This window comes from Ischnura elegans, chromosome 5 (genome assembly GCF_921293095.1).
Source record: "Ischnura elegans chromosome 5, ioIscEleg1.1, whole genome shotgun sequence".
In the NCBI taxonomy this organism is placed as follows: domain Eukaryota; kingdom Metazoa; phylum Arthropoda; class Insecta; order Odonata; family Coenagrionidae; genus Ischnura; species Ischnura elegans.
This window is the reverse complement of record NC_060250.1, coordinates 81,662,424-81,680,338: the sequence shown is the minus strand read 5'-3', so window position 1 is coordinate 81,680,338 and position 17,915 is coordinate 81,662,424. Positions and strand designations below refer to the sequence as shown.

General features: G+C 36.0%; 1 protein-coding gene across 9 annotated transcripts in view; it reads left to right on the top strand.

Moving 5' to 3' along the window:
* LOC124159116 (protein retinal degeneration B) overlaps positions 1 to 16,210 on the top strand; it is a 274,532-nt gene extending 258,322 nt beyond the window's left edge. For all 9 annotated transcript variants that reach the window (XM_046534682.1, XM_046534680.1, XM_046534679.1 and 6 more), the window contains 8 exons: positions 2,722 to 2,870; positions 4,406 to 4,528; positions 5,255 to 5,363; positions 6,652 to 6,808; positions 9,205 to 9,354; positions 9,446 to 9,626; positions 10,692 to 11,042; positions 12,718 to 16,210. In XM_046534682.1, the coding sequence (XP_046390638.1) occupies positions 2,722 to 2,870; positions 4,406 to 4,528; positions 5,255 to 5,363; positions 6,652 to 6,808; positions 9,205 to 9,354; positions 9,446 to 9,626; positions 10,692 to 10,970 (1,148 nt within the window). In that variant the 3' untranslated portion in view covers positions 10,971 to 11,042; positions 12,718 to 16,210. The remainder of the gene's footprint in view (positions 1 to 2,721; positions 2,871 to 4,405; positions 4,529 to 5,254; positions 5,364 to 6,651; positions 6,809 to 9,204; positions 9,355 to 9,445; positions 9,627 to 10,691; positions 11,043 to 12,717) is intronic.
* Positions 16,211 to 17,915: the final 1,705 nt, after the last annotated feature.

Genomic DNA, 17,915 nt, shown 5'->3' with positions numbered 1-17,915 from the left:
AGATGAATGACAATTAAAGTGTCTTGAAAAGTTCCATAAGCACTATTGGAATGAATTAACCTCTAGTAATAAGTGGTCAATTTAATTAATAATCCAAACTGCCGGAAACAGCCCTGACTATGAGCATTTGCACAATTGTAATAATGCTTCATGATAGCGCTTCCTTTCGGCAGATTTCTGAAGTTATTGGCCTTGACAACACTGAAACCGAATCTTCTCAACTTGACTCAACATTTGTAATGCTACTCATATCACTCAAGTCATTATCTAGTACTCGACTCAACTCGAATTTTTTAGTACTCTCACATCCCTAGTTCACTGTAGCTGATGGTGGCTGTGTCTCAATCAGCAACTTACTGCCCATTAGTATTTAATCACATTTATCTCACATAATAGGTTTTCATATGAAACAATAAAAAAAAAACTTGCCAGATTGTACTTAACCTTTTTACCACTGGGCTAATTTATCAACCCTCATTGATAGTGGGAGAACTGCCGCTGTTCTGTTCATCAGTCCAACTTTTTTTACATTTTATACCTCCTGTATCTAGATGTGTTAAATAATAGGTACAGGAATTAATAAAGTTTTTAAAATCTTGCAAACTTCCTCAAAACTGCCTTAAATGTCTTCGCACTTCACACTCAAAATGAGCTACGAGTGTAAGGATTAAGTTAATTTCATTTCAATACAATAGATCATAAGATGTGGATAAAGTATGAAACTGAAACTGAGGTCAAAGTTACTGGGAAAATGGTCGTGAATGCTTTACGTATCAATCTTTTTAAATTATCCATCTCCACTTACTGTTAATTACCCCAGATAATTGGCACTCTACTATAATTGCTGGGTCTATCTCTGGAGAGTTGCTTATGCTGCGTGAGTATTATGGTAGACAGTATTCTATTTGAAAGAATTTTTAAGGGGGTGTCATCGGGAAATCATTTGGATATGTAGTGCCGTGGAGTAACTCAAATATTACTACCTAGGATGAAATTTTAGAGAGATGAGATTCTGCTGACTCTATAGGTCATGTTAATTATCTTGTATAGACATCATAAAGTGTTCATCTGGAATTGAAATAAACGTGATAGTTCTAATTCATAAAAAACAGTGTCACGAAAGCTTTGATCACCCTTGTTTGCATGTTTAATTTGTTATGCTTTCACGTCACCTCCTTTTTAGATTTTATTTCATTCTCCAAGGAAAACATTCCATTTATCTCATTATGTATCATTGAAGTTAATGCATATATTTTATTCGTACACAGGTTTCCACGGTGATTACTTGAGTTCAGCATTCGCTGCATCCGCGTCCGTTGTCGAAGAACCACAACAGTTTCGCCAGCTCTCCTGCCAGCGTCCTCAGGTGAAGGATGAAGTGAAGCTTTTAGTCCTCTCTTATATAGTCAATTTTTGGCGCCAATTTGGTTGATTTCTTTCGACCAATCAGGGAACGTCCTCGTATTTGCGTCGAATATACCTTTTCCACGCGGTATATTCGACGCAAATACGAGGACGTTCCCTGATTGGTCGAAAGAAATCCACCGAATTGGCGCCAAAAATTGACTATACAAGAGAGGACTAAAAGCTTCACTTCATCCTTTACCTGAGGACGCTGGCGGGAGAGCTGGCGAAACTGTTGTGGTTCTTCGACAACGGACGCGGATGCAGCCCGAAAGAATGCTGAACGCATATATTTTATTTTCGGAGGTTCTTAGAGTCCTTCTTCAATTAATTAATTGCTTTAACCTTTATGGATATTGGTTCTGATATGTGATTCGATTTCACAATCTTCCTTTTATCAACTAGAATTATGATAAAAAAGATATCTGCAATGCATTTTAAATCATTTTTTTACCAGTCTACCATTGTTAGCTAACTAATCCATGGAGAATAAATACCTTACTGTTTGTATGAATTGGAAGCAGTGTTATTTTCTTTTGATGAAGTCCGGCAAAGTATGTGGTTGTCCTAAAATCAATGGTGAGGTATTTGATTATCTTTTGATTGGTTAATTCAAATAGCCATATTAATTTAGGAACAAAAAATACAAATCATGTCCTCATAAAAATATTTTTCTCTACAAAGCACTCTTTCACTCGTTACAAACTTTAAAAAAGTCTTTTAAATTTACTTTTTCAGGAGCTAAAAAACTAGGCAATCATCTTAGAATAATTTTTTTTGTATATAGTTGAGTACCTCAAATCTGGAATCCAGAAACCAGGAAAACCAGAAATCCAGAACGGCTCACGGCTTACTTTGCTACATAAGCATCTACGTATATGTGTCATGAGTGACCGCATGCACACCCTTCGCTATGTAAAAATACGAGTGATGAAACAAGTCATCAGCTTCACTCTCCTTGATTTCATGACTTAGAGAAATGGAGAATTCACCTGTCCTACTTTAAATCAAAGAGGAGTTAATAAAAATGGGAAATACCTTTGGGGAGGCCCTGAAGACCAGAAATCCAGAAAAACCGGAAATTCAGAAACCGTTTGGTCCCAGGCTTTCCGGATTTGAGGTCCTCAACTGTACTATTATTGCTTTTTTGGTTTATTTCTAGCCCTGTTGGAGTATGAGTTGTGGCCATTATTTGAATGGATATATGAAGAAACGTCACATTTGGTTTTGCTCTCCACCTTCACTAGCTTCTAGACATTTTGGCACCATACTGATAAAATACATTATCAATTTATTGAGTCATGATTCATTTTTTAGTGAGTCAAAAGTGGTGGGGACCAAAAAGACTGGACTATGCTCTTTACTGCCCAGAAGGGTTGGCCAACTTTCCGACAAATGCCCTTCCTCACCTCTTCCATGCCAGCTACTGGGAGTCTCTGGATGTTATAGCCTTCATTCTTCGTCAGGTAATGAGTTTTTCAATATAGTGACTTTACTGTAACTGAGTTACACTTTTGTTTGAACATTTTCTTTTCATAGGTAAACTGGTGTCATAACACCCCCTGCCACATGTCTTTTTAGGCTGCTTGCAAGGTAGTTAGTAGATGTAGATGAACTGTTGAGGTGAGGCATTTTATTGCACCCCTTTTTGATTCATTTTGATACTGTTGTTTTGCGATCACTATTTAAGGCTTATCTCTCTGAGTATATTTTAAATTTGAAGTTTCTAACTTTGTTAGCTTCTTAGGCTGCCAGTCGTTGTTGTTTCATATTTTGTTTGCCTCATTGAGTAAGAATTTTTAAATCAGGTAAAGCTCCTCCCTAGGTTTATATATAATGTGTTGAGCCTTTTATTCAAACCTTAAGTATACTTATGTTTAAACCTGAAATCAGACCTCTTCCATATTAAATGAGCTATGTTCTATAAGTAGTGGCTGCTGATGCATCGTATGTATTTCATTTTCTCCGAGCGAGTGAGTCTCTGCACCATTTTTGTTGCTTCATTCTCTGATGTGCATATTATTTTTCTAATCTATTATTCCAGGAAAAATGTATAATAGAGTAGGTTGTGAATGCACATTTTTATCTTCAGTGGAAATCACAAAGTCTGAGGTGGATATATTTCCTGATAGGATAAGGCCAGGCGTTTTGCTTGTTTGATTGGTTTTAGTGCCTTGGCCCAAAGTAAAGATCATTTTCAATGTACATCCAATCCCAATTAGTCTGTAATTTTTAAAGCACTTCTAGTTCAGTACTTCGTCCATCAGGTCATGGTGGTTTTTGTTGCACCTTTTGTGGAGACAAACTAAAGCTGGCAGGTGCTGGATCTCTCCACTCTTCCTACTACATTAGTCTTATGTTGTTTCTATCATAAAACCTTCCCAACATTTGTTGCTTTTGCTATACATTCAGTAATGAAATAATTTTGTGCTCCCTTAAGTGATAAGATAAACTGGTTTGATGGTGGAGACATGGAATTAAGGTCTACAAGTCTAATTTTTAGTCATTAGTAGAATCTTCTTGTTTTGTTAATCCAGATTGATCCCTAATGTTAAACCTTGAACATGATGTTTATCGCTGGCTAATGCTTTTAGTGGCTGTTGTTGCTTTTACTACATCTACTAATTTGTTAAATATTTGAAAAAAAAATTATGTTAAAATTTGTTTTTTTTCCCTCACACAAAGATTGCTAAAAGTGTTAATGTGAAGGTTTATGATTCCATTGCTATTAACTACACAGTCTCATTGGCCAGAGTGTCCAACTAGTGCTGCTTTAAAAATACCTACTCCTCAGATAACCTATTGATTCTTGCAATGTATTTCCTGAACAAGTGCTCCCTCATATATTTAATTAAATTTTTTATAAGCAATTTTTATTCTCATCACCCTCCTTTTGTCTGTGTCCATTGCTCATTCATTTCTTTTTTGTCTCTGAAACGTTAGGATATCACTGTACTCTTTCATAAATATTAAATTTAATTCTTTTTGTCTTGTGGGGCAGGTTGGCCGTTTTGAAGGAGGTGGTCCATCTGGAAATGATGACAGGGAAATACCAAGTTTCAGCCCCAGTCAACCAAGAGAGAAATGGATCAAGAAAAGAACTTCGGTCAAATTGAAATCAAGGGTATGAATGTCTTTTTTTACACTATAAAGTTATATTTGATACCTTCTATAATGACATATGACTAGTCTGGTTACAGTTCTAGGGGAATGTTTTTGACTCATGAGAGAGTGATTCTTTCACAGAACAATCCTGAACTGTCATCACATTATTATTGGGTTAGCCTTTGGTAATGTATCAGACTTATCTCAAAGGATTCATGCTCCCTCCCTTTGCTCCCAAATTTTTTCCACTAGACAAATGTTCTCAATAAAAGATATATTGTACGTATGTATGTAATTGTTATATGTTTATAAAACCAAGTTATTTACCATGTGTATTAGTGTTGTGTTCATGTTTTACTGGATTATCACAATTGAATGCAAACAATAAGAAAAAAATCACTGAATTCAACCAAAGAAATTTATTTGTCATGCATTGATAGCACCAGTCCTTTGTAACCAGAGTATGGTGGTAGCCCCAAAATGATTTCACGAGGGGTACCTATACATATTCCACCATTCTTACAGGGTGTTTTGTTGTAATGTAATTGCATATGAGTGGAAAAAGTTATATTATTATATATTTGTTAGGCATCCTTTGGAAAAAGTGATTCACTAGTCAGTTTTTTCAAATTGTGTAGGCTTAGTTTGGCCTCTTCACTATTAGGTTTTAGGAAGAAGAAAAATGTCATGATTCTGTGGTTATCTATGATTCTGTCCTCATGATAATTTTTATTTGGTTGTATAGAATGTAGCTGCCAACCATCGTGCCAATGATGTCATTGTGAGGGATGGTGCTCCACAAGTACTTCTTGCTCGTTTTATGTACGGTCCTTTGGATATGATCACTCTAACTGGTAAGATTTTCTGAACATCTGGTTTTTATTCACTCGAATATCGATGAAGTATTATCATGAGTATGTATTTGCTTCCTGAGAAATGTTTTATTGTTTAAGTGAATTCTTGCTTGCTTTTGAAATGAGTAATTGCTTACTTCCTCTAATTTATATATTCTGATAAATTTATGCCATTTGGTGTTAAATTTAACTTCATTTTATAGTGAAATAGAAATGTCCTCCTAATTTTTTTAATATCCAATAAATTCAGTACTGACTATGTCAATTGAACTTTCTTCATTTCAATCTTCCGAGGAACTTGCTGAGCTGGGTCCCATCCATGACCTTCAGTCATCTCTCCTTTCTTTGATTGAGAGCAGTCCATTTGGGTTCAATTTTGGGATGAGTTTTTATGAAAACTACTCAATTATGTACTCAAGGCATTTTTTCCATTCCATTCAGTTTTGCTTTTCACAGTTATAGGAAAATTCAGTTCATATAAGCACCCTGAGGTAGCCTGTTTTCGTATTTGTTCTCCTCATATCTGAATTTTTGTAGTGTAGTTATCGCCAGTAGTGTAGCCAGGATTTTGAAATGGAGGGGATTTACTGGAGATTTTGTGGCTCTACTGGGATCTATGGAAAACACACCAGGGCAAAGGGGATTCCATAAAATTGTCATATTTTTGACGTTGAAAACATGATTTTTAGGACTCAAAAACAGTAATTTTTGTGCAAGAATTTATTTTTCTTAAAGTATTATTTATTCATTGAGGCAATCTTACTTGTTTTTGGCACCTCTTTAAAAGATTCAAGGCGTGGGGGGGGAGGTTGTAATTCGGAAACCCCCCTGTGGCTACGCCCGTGGTTATCGCTTATTTACCTTAAAAATACATGTGTTCCCTTCATGTGTTCTTTGTTGCCCCTATTTTAGGGCAAGGAGATGGAACAAGGAACTTGCAAATATTTGAAAAAAAAAGAATACAACCTATCTCATATCATTTTGCCTCATACTACCTTGTACAAATTTGCTTGCCAGTATTTGAAAGTTGCTTTTTTCCCCATTTGACATGTTATTCAGGCAACACGTTATACACCAGGTGTTCTCTGGATGGATAATGAGGCTTGACCAAGCTAATATACGTGTCAGATATGAGGTGAACTAGAGTGAAAACAGATCATTGAAGTTTGCTTCTGTCATCGTGTTTGTGCTTTGCATCTTTTTCATATATACCGGTAAAAAATGCACCTTTTGGTGCACGCAAAATGCCACGTTAGTGAGTATGTTACTATTTTTTTTTGTTTTACAGGTGAAAAGGTTGATATCTATGTGATGAAGGATGCACCTGCTGGAGAGTGGACTTTAATTGCCTCTGAGGTAACTGACAAAGCAGGAAGGGTTTCTCATACCATTTCACCCGACAAAGCTTTGGGATATGGAATGTACCCTGTTAAAATGGTAGTCAGGTAAGTCAGTCAATTAATTTAAACTAATTCATTTGAGCTATGCATTTGAAATGTTATACATATCTATCTCTTCAATGTAGATCTGCTGATCTATTGTGCTGAAATCTCAACTTTTATATGAAACTAGATTTTACCACGGTTAGAAAATTTCATTTCAGTACTTTTAGCCACTATTTTTATCATACATATTTAAGAGGACGTGGGACATAATTTTTTTTTCTCCTTCGAGGCCGCCTGAGTGTGGAGATAGTATTCTTGACGGCCTGTAGAGTCATCTGAGACAATCTGTTTGTATATCGGCATTTTTGACTAGGGTTTATTTTCTACAGTGTGTTTCTCTTTGAGGGAATAAGGCGGGTGTGGCATCTACAAGCCCACCCCTCCTCCATGGAAGCTCTCGCTTGTCCTCTCTCCCTTTCTTCCGTGTTTGCCATCAAATAAAATTCACTCGCACCCTTGGGTGTGAGGGCTCCCTACCAGTACTGTTACTCAAGGGTCAGTTACCCTTTCTCATTCAAGCCCTTTTGCTATCGGTGTGGGCTTGGGCTTTTTCATCTATGTTTGTGGAACGCCAGGAGCATGTGGATGCAGAATTTTACCTTGCTCTTCCTTGGAAGTCGCATAGGAAATAAATCAGCATTCACTGAAAGGTGTCCTTGCCTTATCGTAACCTGGGGCCTAAGGCCCCACATGCACATTTTTTGGTCCTTTGGGCCAGGTCGCACACATGCTGTGAATCTGCAATACTATGATATCTAAATTAAACCACAGAAAAGAGACTCGGAAACAAAAATGTTATCATTTTTGTAGCATAAAAATAGCATTCTATTTCCTTATTGAATTAGTATTTTAGTAATACTTACTTATTCAGACATAATGAATCAGAAAAGGTTTTGGAATGGAAAGGCACCAGCTTCAGTGTCTGGAAAAAGCGTGGCGAGAAGGTAAATATTGCTGCAAAATTAATAACTACCATTGAGAGTTACAAATTTATGTTAACTTGAATATAGAATACAACTTCAATTTCTATTTATAGTTACCTATGCCAAAGGAATGGCAACGAAAATGCTGCCCTATGGTTCCCCAATCACGATGAACGTGACTTTTTTCCTCATTGCAAGAACTTATACTTCACCTTCATTCTTCCCTCCACTTTGCTAGGTTCTGATCCTTTCTTCATTTTCACTGGGGCAGGCATGTTCAATTTTTTACCACTTTTACCCTGAAAAATGCGATGGTGGTTGGCGTAACATGGTGAAACTCCTTCATGATGCACAAAGGTTAAGAAAACACTTAGCTGTTTCACAAAATAAGTGGATGCTTGTGGCGAGAGAAGTGAGAACTAAAATGACTGCAGCCGCTGTCATTGATGCCATTGGGACTCAAATCCCTCAAAACTCTCGTTTGTAATTCCTTAATTACGCACTTATCTGAAAAGCATTGGCCACCAGAGTGGTGTGCTAACCATAAACACCTGACCATAGGGTGCGACATAAGCAGAAACATCATTATTTGATTCAATATTCCGCAAAGCTTCCCGAAAATAGCCATTATTTCCAACAGAGCAAAGCATGGGATCTACAATTTAGTAAAAAATATAAAAGTTACCAATTCTAGCTACATACTTTTCCTTGAATAAATCGAAAACGCATGCTTGTATGAGCAAAATCAACTGGATAAGAACGGAATGTATAGGAGCATGCAAAATAGGGGTGTACTGCATCCTCTTAAGTAATTGGCCTGTGTAATTTTTTCTTCCTCTGATTGGAGATTAATTCTATCATAATCACTTCTTTTCCTTCTCACTGTGGTTATTCAAGGTTGTTGATTTTCAGCTTTTGTTTTGATGTCACAAGATAGATATTGTCTTTTATTATATTTTTACTATCTCTGTTGAGCTCTATCTCCTGTAGTCTTAATTTTTAACCGATGTAAACCTCCTAGGTTTTAATTCTAGCAATATAATTTTAGTAAATTGAGAATAGACTGAAAATTTGCCTAAATTATCATCAGTATATCCAGGTGTTGTTTTATAAGTGCATCTCTAGTTTCAACCACTTTTTTATGTGGTGGTGAGGTCACCAACAAGCATCTACAGTTTTTATATGTTAGCTAAATACAATCCAAATGAGATTATTTATTGTAGTTTGGTACCTAGGTCATTTCTGTCCCTATAAATACTGATGGGTGTGCCACTAATCCAATTATTTGTCTTAAAATATATTTTGATCATTTCCATAAAATATTTTGTAAAACATGAGCATTGGTTTATCAACTATACAGCCTGTACTATTTTTCAATTAATCATCAATCTTCAGATTGTTGAAATAGAATATGTATTTTATTCTTTGTTATTTTTGATGTTTTACTCAATAATTAATCTTGCCATTTTACAGGGGTGATCACTCCTCGGTGGACTTTTATATGGCAGTTGTTCCTCCCAAGACAGAGGTGGTTGTCTTCAGCATTGATGGCTCCTTCACTGCAAGTATGTCAGTCACTGGTCGAGATCCCAAAGTCAGGGCTGGAGCAGTGGATATTGTCAGGTAAGTGTGCATTCTCTTAATGTCATGAAGAGTTTATTAGTAGTACTCTATGATTGAAATGTGTTAATTTTTCTCTCTTCTTTACCTATAGGCACTGGCAGGAACTTGGTTATTTGATTGTGTATATAACTGGTCGGCCCGATATGCAGCAGCAAAAGGTTGTGGCATGGCTTTCACAACATAATTTTCCTCATGGCCTTGTTTCGTTTGCTGATGGTCTCTCTACAGATCCTCTTGGACACAAGGCAGTCTATCTTAAAAACCTTATTCAGGTATGCATGTATTTTACTATGTATGTACTTAGTTTGCTCTGAGAATTCATTTTAGTATTGTAAATCTCTGTGTAAATTTCAATGTATGTCAATATCTATCAGTGGTAGAAATTTTCTAAGCAATTTACTTGATGCATACGGTACTATAGTTATTGTTTGCTGAGTTTTAATACTCGCTAAATTGATTTTTAAAAAGTCAAGAGATGATATGGAAAAGGAAAAGAAAAAAAATGTTTATTTACAAATAAGAGGAGTTTTGGCTTATAATCATTTGCTTAGTAAAGGCTTTAAATGTACTGCTGGTGATATTTCATGAACACACTCTCTCTATGAGTCAAGCTGAAGGCTGTTGGGGTTAGGTGAAGGTAGAAGGAATAGTATCTTATGATATTATTGTCTAAAATTTTATAAGGTCACAATGAATACTGTTTCAATGTCATTAATATGATAATTGTATTTAATATTTGTATATGTATATGTTTGACGTTGTCTATTGCCTAAATTGGCTTAACGACAATAAAATTATTATTATTAGAACTCATCCCAGACGAAGTCAATTGGAATTTTCACATATTCAGGTTGTGGGGGCCAGTTCATTTCTCTGGGCCACTTTAAGAATTTTTGTTTGGGGTTTCTGAAGATTCTACGGCGTACTTATTTCATTATTATTTTATTAATATTTCTAACTTCATCATTTTTTAGTTAATCAAGTCTATAATTTTATATTTAGGTATTTTTACATTGTGGCAAAGGATTTTGTTTGGAATAAATAAAAATTTATTCTGTCTTGGACGGCAATAATGTGAACGTTGCTGTCACATTTGTATTTCAACTTGAGTTTTGGTGTTCTTATTCCGGGCTTATATTTTTAATATAGTTTTAAGAAGCCTTAGCTCTACCCGGATAATACCACAGTCACCTCGTCCTGTCTAGTTTTTGACAAGGGGGGTCAGATGCACACAACAGATATGATCTTGTGAAGTTTTTTAGTTATAAAATTCTCCAAATAATAACAATTCAGACTCCCTCTGTATGATTTTCCCCTCTGCACTCCTTTAATTACAGGAACATGGGGTCATTGTCCACGTTGCTTATGGCAGCAGCAAAGACATTGGAGTGTATGCGTCGATAGGCCTAAAACCAAAGCAAATCTTCATAGTTGGGAAAGTGTCGAAGAAACAGCAGGCCTTGGCACACCCATTGATCGATGGGTATGCGGCACATCTGACCACGCTGCTCTCGCACGGTGGCTCCCGTCCGGCCCAAGGCAACGCTCGAATGGTTATACCTCGTGGCTATTTTGGTTTGCCCGGTCACAACGCTTCCCTGAGAAGAAGAAGGTGAGGTGAGGAGAGGGGAGAAGCTGCTTTGCCATTGAGGGGAATGAAGTCAGCTCTCTAGTCAAGTTGGGATAAGGTTTGTGAGTTTCATTCCTACAACCACATAGCCCTTGAGTGCAGCTCTATTCTTATTTTTTTAAATCTCATTTTCCCTGCTTTGCTTGTACTGATATTTTCTTTGTGTAAGAGATCCTATGATGATTCCCATGTGTTCAGCCGTCATGAGGAAAGTTCACAAAATGTCATGTATTTCGAACGAGAAAGGGGTTTTACTGTGTTACAAAATTCACATTACAGTAGAGGCCCTAAGTAACAAACTGCCATACAGTAAAATTTTTTAAAAATTTCCTCATGAAGAAGTTATGGCCCAGTCCAAGGCCCTTCCCATGTGCAATGCATTGAGAAAAACCTACCGTAACAAATCTCTATATTTATGGAACTTCCTCATAGCAAAGTGCACACATGGGCTCCAGATTGGAAAGCAATCTCTCCATAGTTAAAATTTTTGCTTAGACATTATTTCACCCTGTGTTTGCTTGTAAGTGCCATATTATCCTCAGAGTTTCTCGCTGTGGTGGCCTATATTTTCACATATCTTTTTGGATGTTGCTATGAGCTTTGCAGGTTATCAGAAGGGGGGACAACAACATGGTCTACCATACTTTCTGATTCACCATATTTTAGCCTACTATGGGCGTTGGATTTGCCAAGTGGCTGACAGTGTGATATCAGACATTAATTTGTTCTTTACCCCACAAAGTTCTTAATTCAAGAGCTGAGGGTACATAACCTGAGGCTAGCATGATCAGTGAAGAAATTCTATTGCTTTAAGACACCCTTTCGCAAAGGATTGCCCAATGCCCAATTGGGTGCATACTTTGGGTATTGGAGGCGGTCGACTGCAAGTATGCATGGAAATACTGGTAGAAATGCATGATCAATGTTTTTGAGGGGAAGGAGGAGTAATAGTAGGATGTTCGATATTTTCCTAGGAAGCAATTTCTGGTTTACAGTAGGTATTTACTTAAAATTCCTGGATACTATGGCACCTTCATAGAAGAAGTAACCTTGGAAACCCAATAAGTCTATTATAAATGTAATCTTTAATCCTAAATTCAGAGATAAGAATTTGGCAAAAGCCATTACTTTGAAAGTTTAGATATTCATAATAATTCCCATAAATTTATGGGGTGCTGATAAGCACATTTGTAATTCGAATGAAAAAAATTCTAAACATGCCTTTGATTGTAAGACCAAGGTGCCGTAGGAAGTATTGAGCCATCCCCCCGAAATAATTGCCTTAAACTGCCCCTGCCTCTAAAGTAATGATGCAAACAGCTGTTGTAATTTTCCACTCTACTTCATTTGCTCAACCAGTTTCAATGTTTACATCATTATCAAGAGGTAAGAAGAGGAGTGGAAAATAACTACAGCTGTTTGCATCATTACTATTGATGAATTTCCACCAAGTGTACTTGTCAATAGTCAATCTGATCCAGGGGCGGATCCAGGATTTCTTTCTGGTGGGGGCACAAGGATACCTCGTAATACAAAATGAATGCATTGATAATGGGACCGCATTAAAAATCTTGCATATTTTTATGGGTCTGGGGGGGGGGGGGGCACGTGGCCCCGTGATCCCCCCCCCCCCTAGATCCGCCTATGATCTGATCCCTGCTTCTAAACTTTGCAAAACAAGGAGTTAATTAGCTGAGAATTCATCTGGTTTTCTTTTTTCATTGTTATTTCAGCATTGACTCTGCTCTTCCCTCTCACCATTGTGGTGGTGCTTCCATGGCTGGGAGTAAGTCATTATGGGTTCGGCGGGACGGGGTGGGAAATAACTCGAGGAGCCTTTGTGATGCCCTCCCATTTAAATTGGTACGCTTCTTCATAGTGAGATCCCTTCTGGCATTGAAGATGAATTCAATGCAAATGAAGTTTTTGTAGAATATTTCGTGGCTAGTATTGATTTGCTTGTTCTAGCCTATTTTCTACAAAATGAAGTATGTTGTTTGGAAGTTTTATATTACATACATACTGAGCATTGATTGCATGGACGGGGAAAAATATTGGCTGCATCAAAAAAAATACGGAGGTACCTGTTATATTTGCTCATGCAATTACTAAGAGAGGACTTGTTTCCCTAAATACCTAGTTGTAATACTTTGCCTTGCTGAAAGGGAGTGCGAGAGAAGCCCTGTCTCAAAGCATGCATTCATTCAGGGCGTGGCTGTGTTACCATTCCTATTTGCTTTAAAAATGATGAAAAATGCTGATAAACTTAAAAAAGGATAACTAATGAAATGGAAAAATTATTTACTTCATTATTACAAGGCTTCATAATCAGCATTCATATTCCAAATAAAATAATATTGTGCTAGCTATGATGAATGTCAATAGTCATGCTGAAAAAGTATTTTGGTAACACAGTGATTACTGTGAGTTTAAGCAAACATTTAATGTTGTGAAAACATGAAAAAATATAAAGGGATGTCATTGAATGTCTTTCATTCTGAGAAATGAGGTGGATATTCAGCGTATGATTACTATAAGTGTGGTTGTTGCCTGAAACTTGCCATTAATATTGTGAATACCTGTTGTTGTTATGTTATTTTTATCTCCTCTTAATTGTTTATATTATGTATCCTTGTACATGTTCCCTCAATCAGGCATTAGTGCATTTCTCCGATAGACTGTGTTCATTGTTCTAACAAATGTCATACACAAGTATGCGTGGCTTGTTAATATTTGTACAACAAATATTATCTGTTAGGTGTGAAATGCCCAATGCTATTATATGAATAACCAAAGCAAGAAAGTTTTAAGATTTGTCTGTACAAATCTGTTTAAGATGCATTATACTTAAAGGAGGTTTGAGTAATTGTCTGAAAATGTATGTTGTGTAAATATTTGTTGTAGATAAGGCATTTCAGATAGTCCTGATATTTTTTTACCTTCAGAGAATGCATGGATTAGTATTGAAATTCTGTTATTCAAAGTATTAATCTGGCTGCATAATTTGCTTCTCGAAGAAGGAATAGAATGCATATAAAGTACATTGATGGTGAAACATACCTTATTGCCCTGGTATATGTATTTGTTATCATTTTGATATGTGTAATAGACTTTTGAAAATTTTTTAAACAAAAACATGAATAATAATTGTTTCTGCTGTTTAAGTAATTTATACCTGTCATTTCTTAGTTTCACTCTTTATTATTCTTGAAAAAAATCTATATAGGGCTGTCAGTTGCAGGTACCTTTTAATTTAAGGAAGAAAATCTCATTGTAGTTTTGTAATATTGGAAATGCTCATACCTTAAGTGCAATATTTATTATTCTCATGTCAATACCAAGTTTTTTTAATGGATAATTCTGGAATGCTGAGTATCTGTTACTGTTGTCCGAGTTAAAAAATACATCTCCTGATTTGGTGTATGCCTTAGCATATTAAGGAATCTTGTTCGCCTCAGTGTAAGGGAGTCTTCGTTCATATGTATTAAAATATTGGCATGTGTATGTGATTTCTGTGTCATTGATATTAGTACACATGAATGAAAATGCATCATGATGTGATGCAATTCCATAACCAGTGAAAATTAATGCACTTAGAAAAGTTTTCACTTAAATTAAAGCATATTCTCAAAAAAATGTATGAAAATTGGCATTTGTTACGGCTGCATATTAACTGCACATACATAACTTAGAAAAAAGTTCGTAAACATTGTAATGAGTAAATACTTTATAACTTTTCTTTCTGGCAATTGCCTTCTTATCCTATGTCCATAGCATGCTCAAAGAACCTTTGCTCCATATCATAACCACTTTTCCTTCCATCTCTATTCTGGTATGAATAAGAACTGTCTTCTCTATTCCGGTAAACAATGTTGATTTTACCGAAATATTCTAAAAGTCGTATTATTTACTCTTGTCATAAGTACCACCTGACTTGATTTTATGGTTGTTAAATTGCGTTGTAACAATTTTTGATTCACCACCTTAATAATTTACTTCTTGCAATGCATATTGCATTTTATTAATGGTTATTATCTAGGAAACTTAGAGTTTTCAACCGTAAATAAATTTGAATGATTGCCTAGAAAACAAAATGGAGTTGTTATAGTAGGTAGATGGTGAAATTTACCAGAGATATTCATTACCATAAATATTATATATTGTTGTTGAATAAATGAATTTATGATTTGGAGCTTTAAATATTTATAGTAAAATGGCAGTGTGATGGGTTTAGTAATATTCTACATTTTAGTAAAATTTTCATTTACGTATTTTTATTAATGTTTTGTCTCTCAGAAGTTATATTTTTGTCTTTGTTTTTGTTAACTGCATTTACATTATTATTTATTTTTTAAATCAATGCTAAATATCTATTTAAAACAAGCTATAGAATATCAATAGTTCAAATGTTACATTATAATGTCAATTTGCATACATACATACTACATGCATGACTTACTAGGACTGCATTAATGTAACATATGTTTGAGTAAAATCATTCCAGTGGCTTAAAAATTCCTCAGCCCTCATTCCATGTTGATTCAGCAAGGCATGTGGAAGATGGATCATTTTAAAGGATTTTTTAAATTTAAAGTTTATAAAAGTTTTTCACCCCATAACTGTAAAAAAATATGGTTCTTTTAAGTAATCATCGGTGTAAAAAATGAGCAATCTTGTTTTTTTTTCACTTTCTCCTGCAAATGTATCTGAAACCAATTTCCTGTGGTCTATGGATCCACTTCCATTACTGTTTTTCTGTGCAATGGATAATGAAAATTTTGGGCATTTTGAAATTTATTTGAAAATACCAGAAATGTTTTGTAATATTATAATATACGTGAGCCTATCTCAGAATATGAATTATTAGCGCCAATGTAAAAAGTTCCTTTGATTTTACTGTTATTTACTTTTACGGATATTCAGACGAATTCTAAAGGATTGAATCCTGTAATATTTGTATAATGGTGTTACAAAGTTTTTCAAAGCTACAGAATGTACATGTACTTTTTTGTGTACTGAATTCTATTTTAGATCTTATATTTATGGTCAATAAGTTGATAAAATATTTTTTTACCAACAAACTTGGAGTTTATTTAAAGCTTGTGGAGTTATTAAGCATAATGTATATGTTGCAATCTATATGGCACTTGCCTTGAATATATTTCGACTGTTAAATCAACATTGACTCTATTTTTCCTGTAAATAAAGTTTACATCTGAAATGAAAGAGTAAACAAAGTTTAAAATTCTTTGAAAAATGCCATGGTGTTGTCAATTTTTGCCAGGTTGATGATATTGGCATAACTTCTAATAGTTCCTCACTACATAGGATTGCAATCAGGCCCCAGAGAATTGAGCTGAATTCCAATCCACTTTGGGGTCCACTAGAATCTATTTCAAATATCTTTGCTGCTGGCCTTTTGTGCAAGCTCGGAATGTTTTGAATGGCTTCACGGCAGGAGGAGGGACCGTCTAAGACAATAGGGATCTGGGATGGGAGGAGATAGACATGTGCATTGCCATGTTTTTTCAAATGTCTTTTTCAGTGCATTGAAACGAAAGGCTGTGCCAAAAACCCTCTTCCCGCTTGGTAACACAGCAAACTCACTCATTAAGTGTTTGCCAGCCTTGCTGACACCGGGGTAAAGTCCCCAACTGCTAACCTAGAGGTCGCGGGTTCGAATCCTGCCTGGGTGCAGGGACGCCGACTTACGAAAAATATTGGGGGGACCCAACCGGGGATCTTGGCCCGGGAAATTTTATAGGTAGTGAGTTTTAAGTTTTTTAAGCATTTTAGAAGAGTCATATGATCAGCATTAGAACCCTGATAACTCTAATCTCGATATCTGGACATTCCGGGGAAAATCTAAAAATGTACAAGCCTGAGACATTTTTTCCTCGCACCCATAACAAATTTTTGAGGGGGCTCGGGCCCCGTCAAGCCCCATGGAGTCGGCGCCACTGCCTGGGTGGCTTGACCACCATCCAGAGCATGGATGTTTGCGATTGTCAATCAAGTTAATTGTAAGAGAGGACAATGTTGTCCTAAATTCTCTTGAATAATAAAGACGAAATTATTATTATTATAACCACTGAGGTCTGAAAACGACTGAATTTCCCTGAGGCTCCACCAATAGCGTTTTGGCTGGTTTTTGGGAAGTCATATGACCTTCGCCCTTGCCTCCCCCAAAAAACTTGGCCTGCCTCTCAGTCCGAAAGATATTTGAAATAAATTCAAGGCATTTTTAATTTTCCTCAGTTTCCAGAAGATATGTAACTTTTTTTTTGACTTAGGAAGAACTTCACGACTACAACTTTGGTGTACGTCGGAGGTGTACCAGCCTCACTAAAGATACATGGCCAACACTGGCCAATTGTATGATTAGGTTTATTATTTGTTCTTAAAATATTTAAGTTAAAAATTTTTTTCCAACACAATGCACTTGTTTCACCCTTTCAAGACGGTGGAGTTCTCTCGTTAGCATGCGACTGCTACACTGAGCCCAAAGAGACTGTTCCGTCCCCTCTGTAACGAGCATTTTTGCAGGACATTCGTTAAGAAGGGCATCAGGATAATCATGCAATCTGAGCACCAACCTTTTGCTACCCTTCCTAGTGGGGACTTTGCCTTATCTCGGACTCCAAGGGTCGTTGGGCCCCCTCCTTTCAGGGTTTATAACCATACCAGCGGCATTGGTTTGTGGTCAATCATGCTTTGTTTATATGAATTAGCTATATGGATAATTGTTTTTTGCACGTAAATTGCAAACTTTGAATTGAATTCCTCGTTTTACTCTGAGAATCATCAAATTTTGAACGAAGCCCTACTGTCAACATTCACGCATTTAATGCAGCAACAATTTCCATTTTGTTGTTTATACTGAATTCGAGATATAAGTTAAATATCATAGAATTTCGTTTAAAATTGTTAA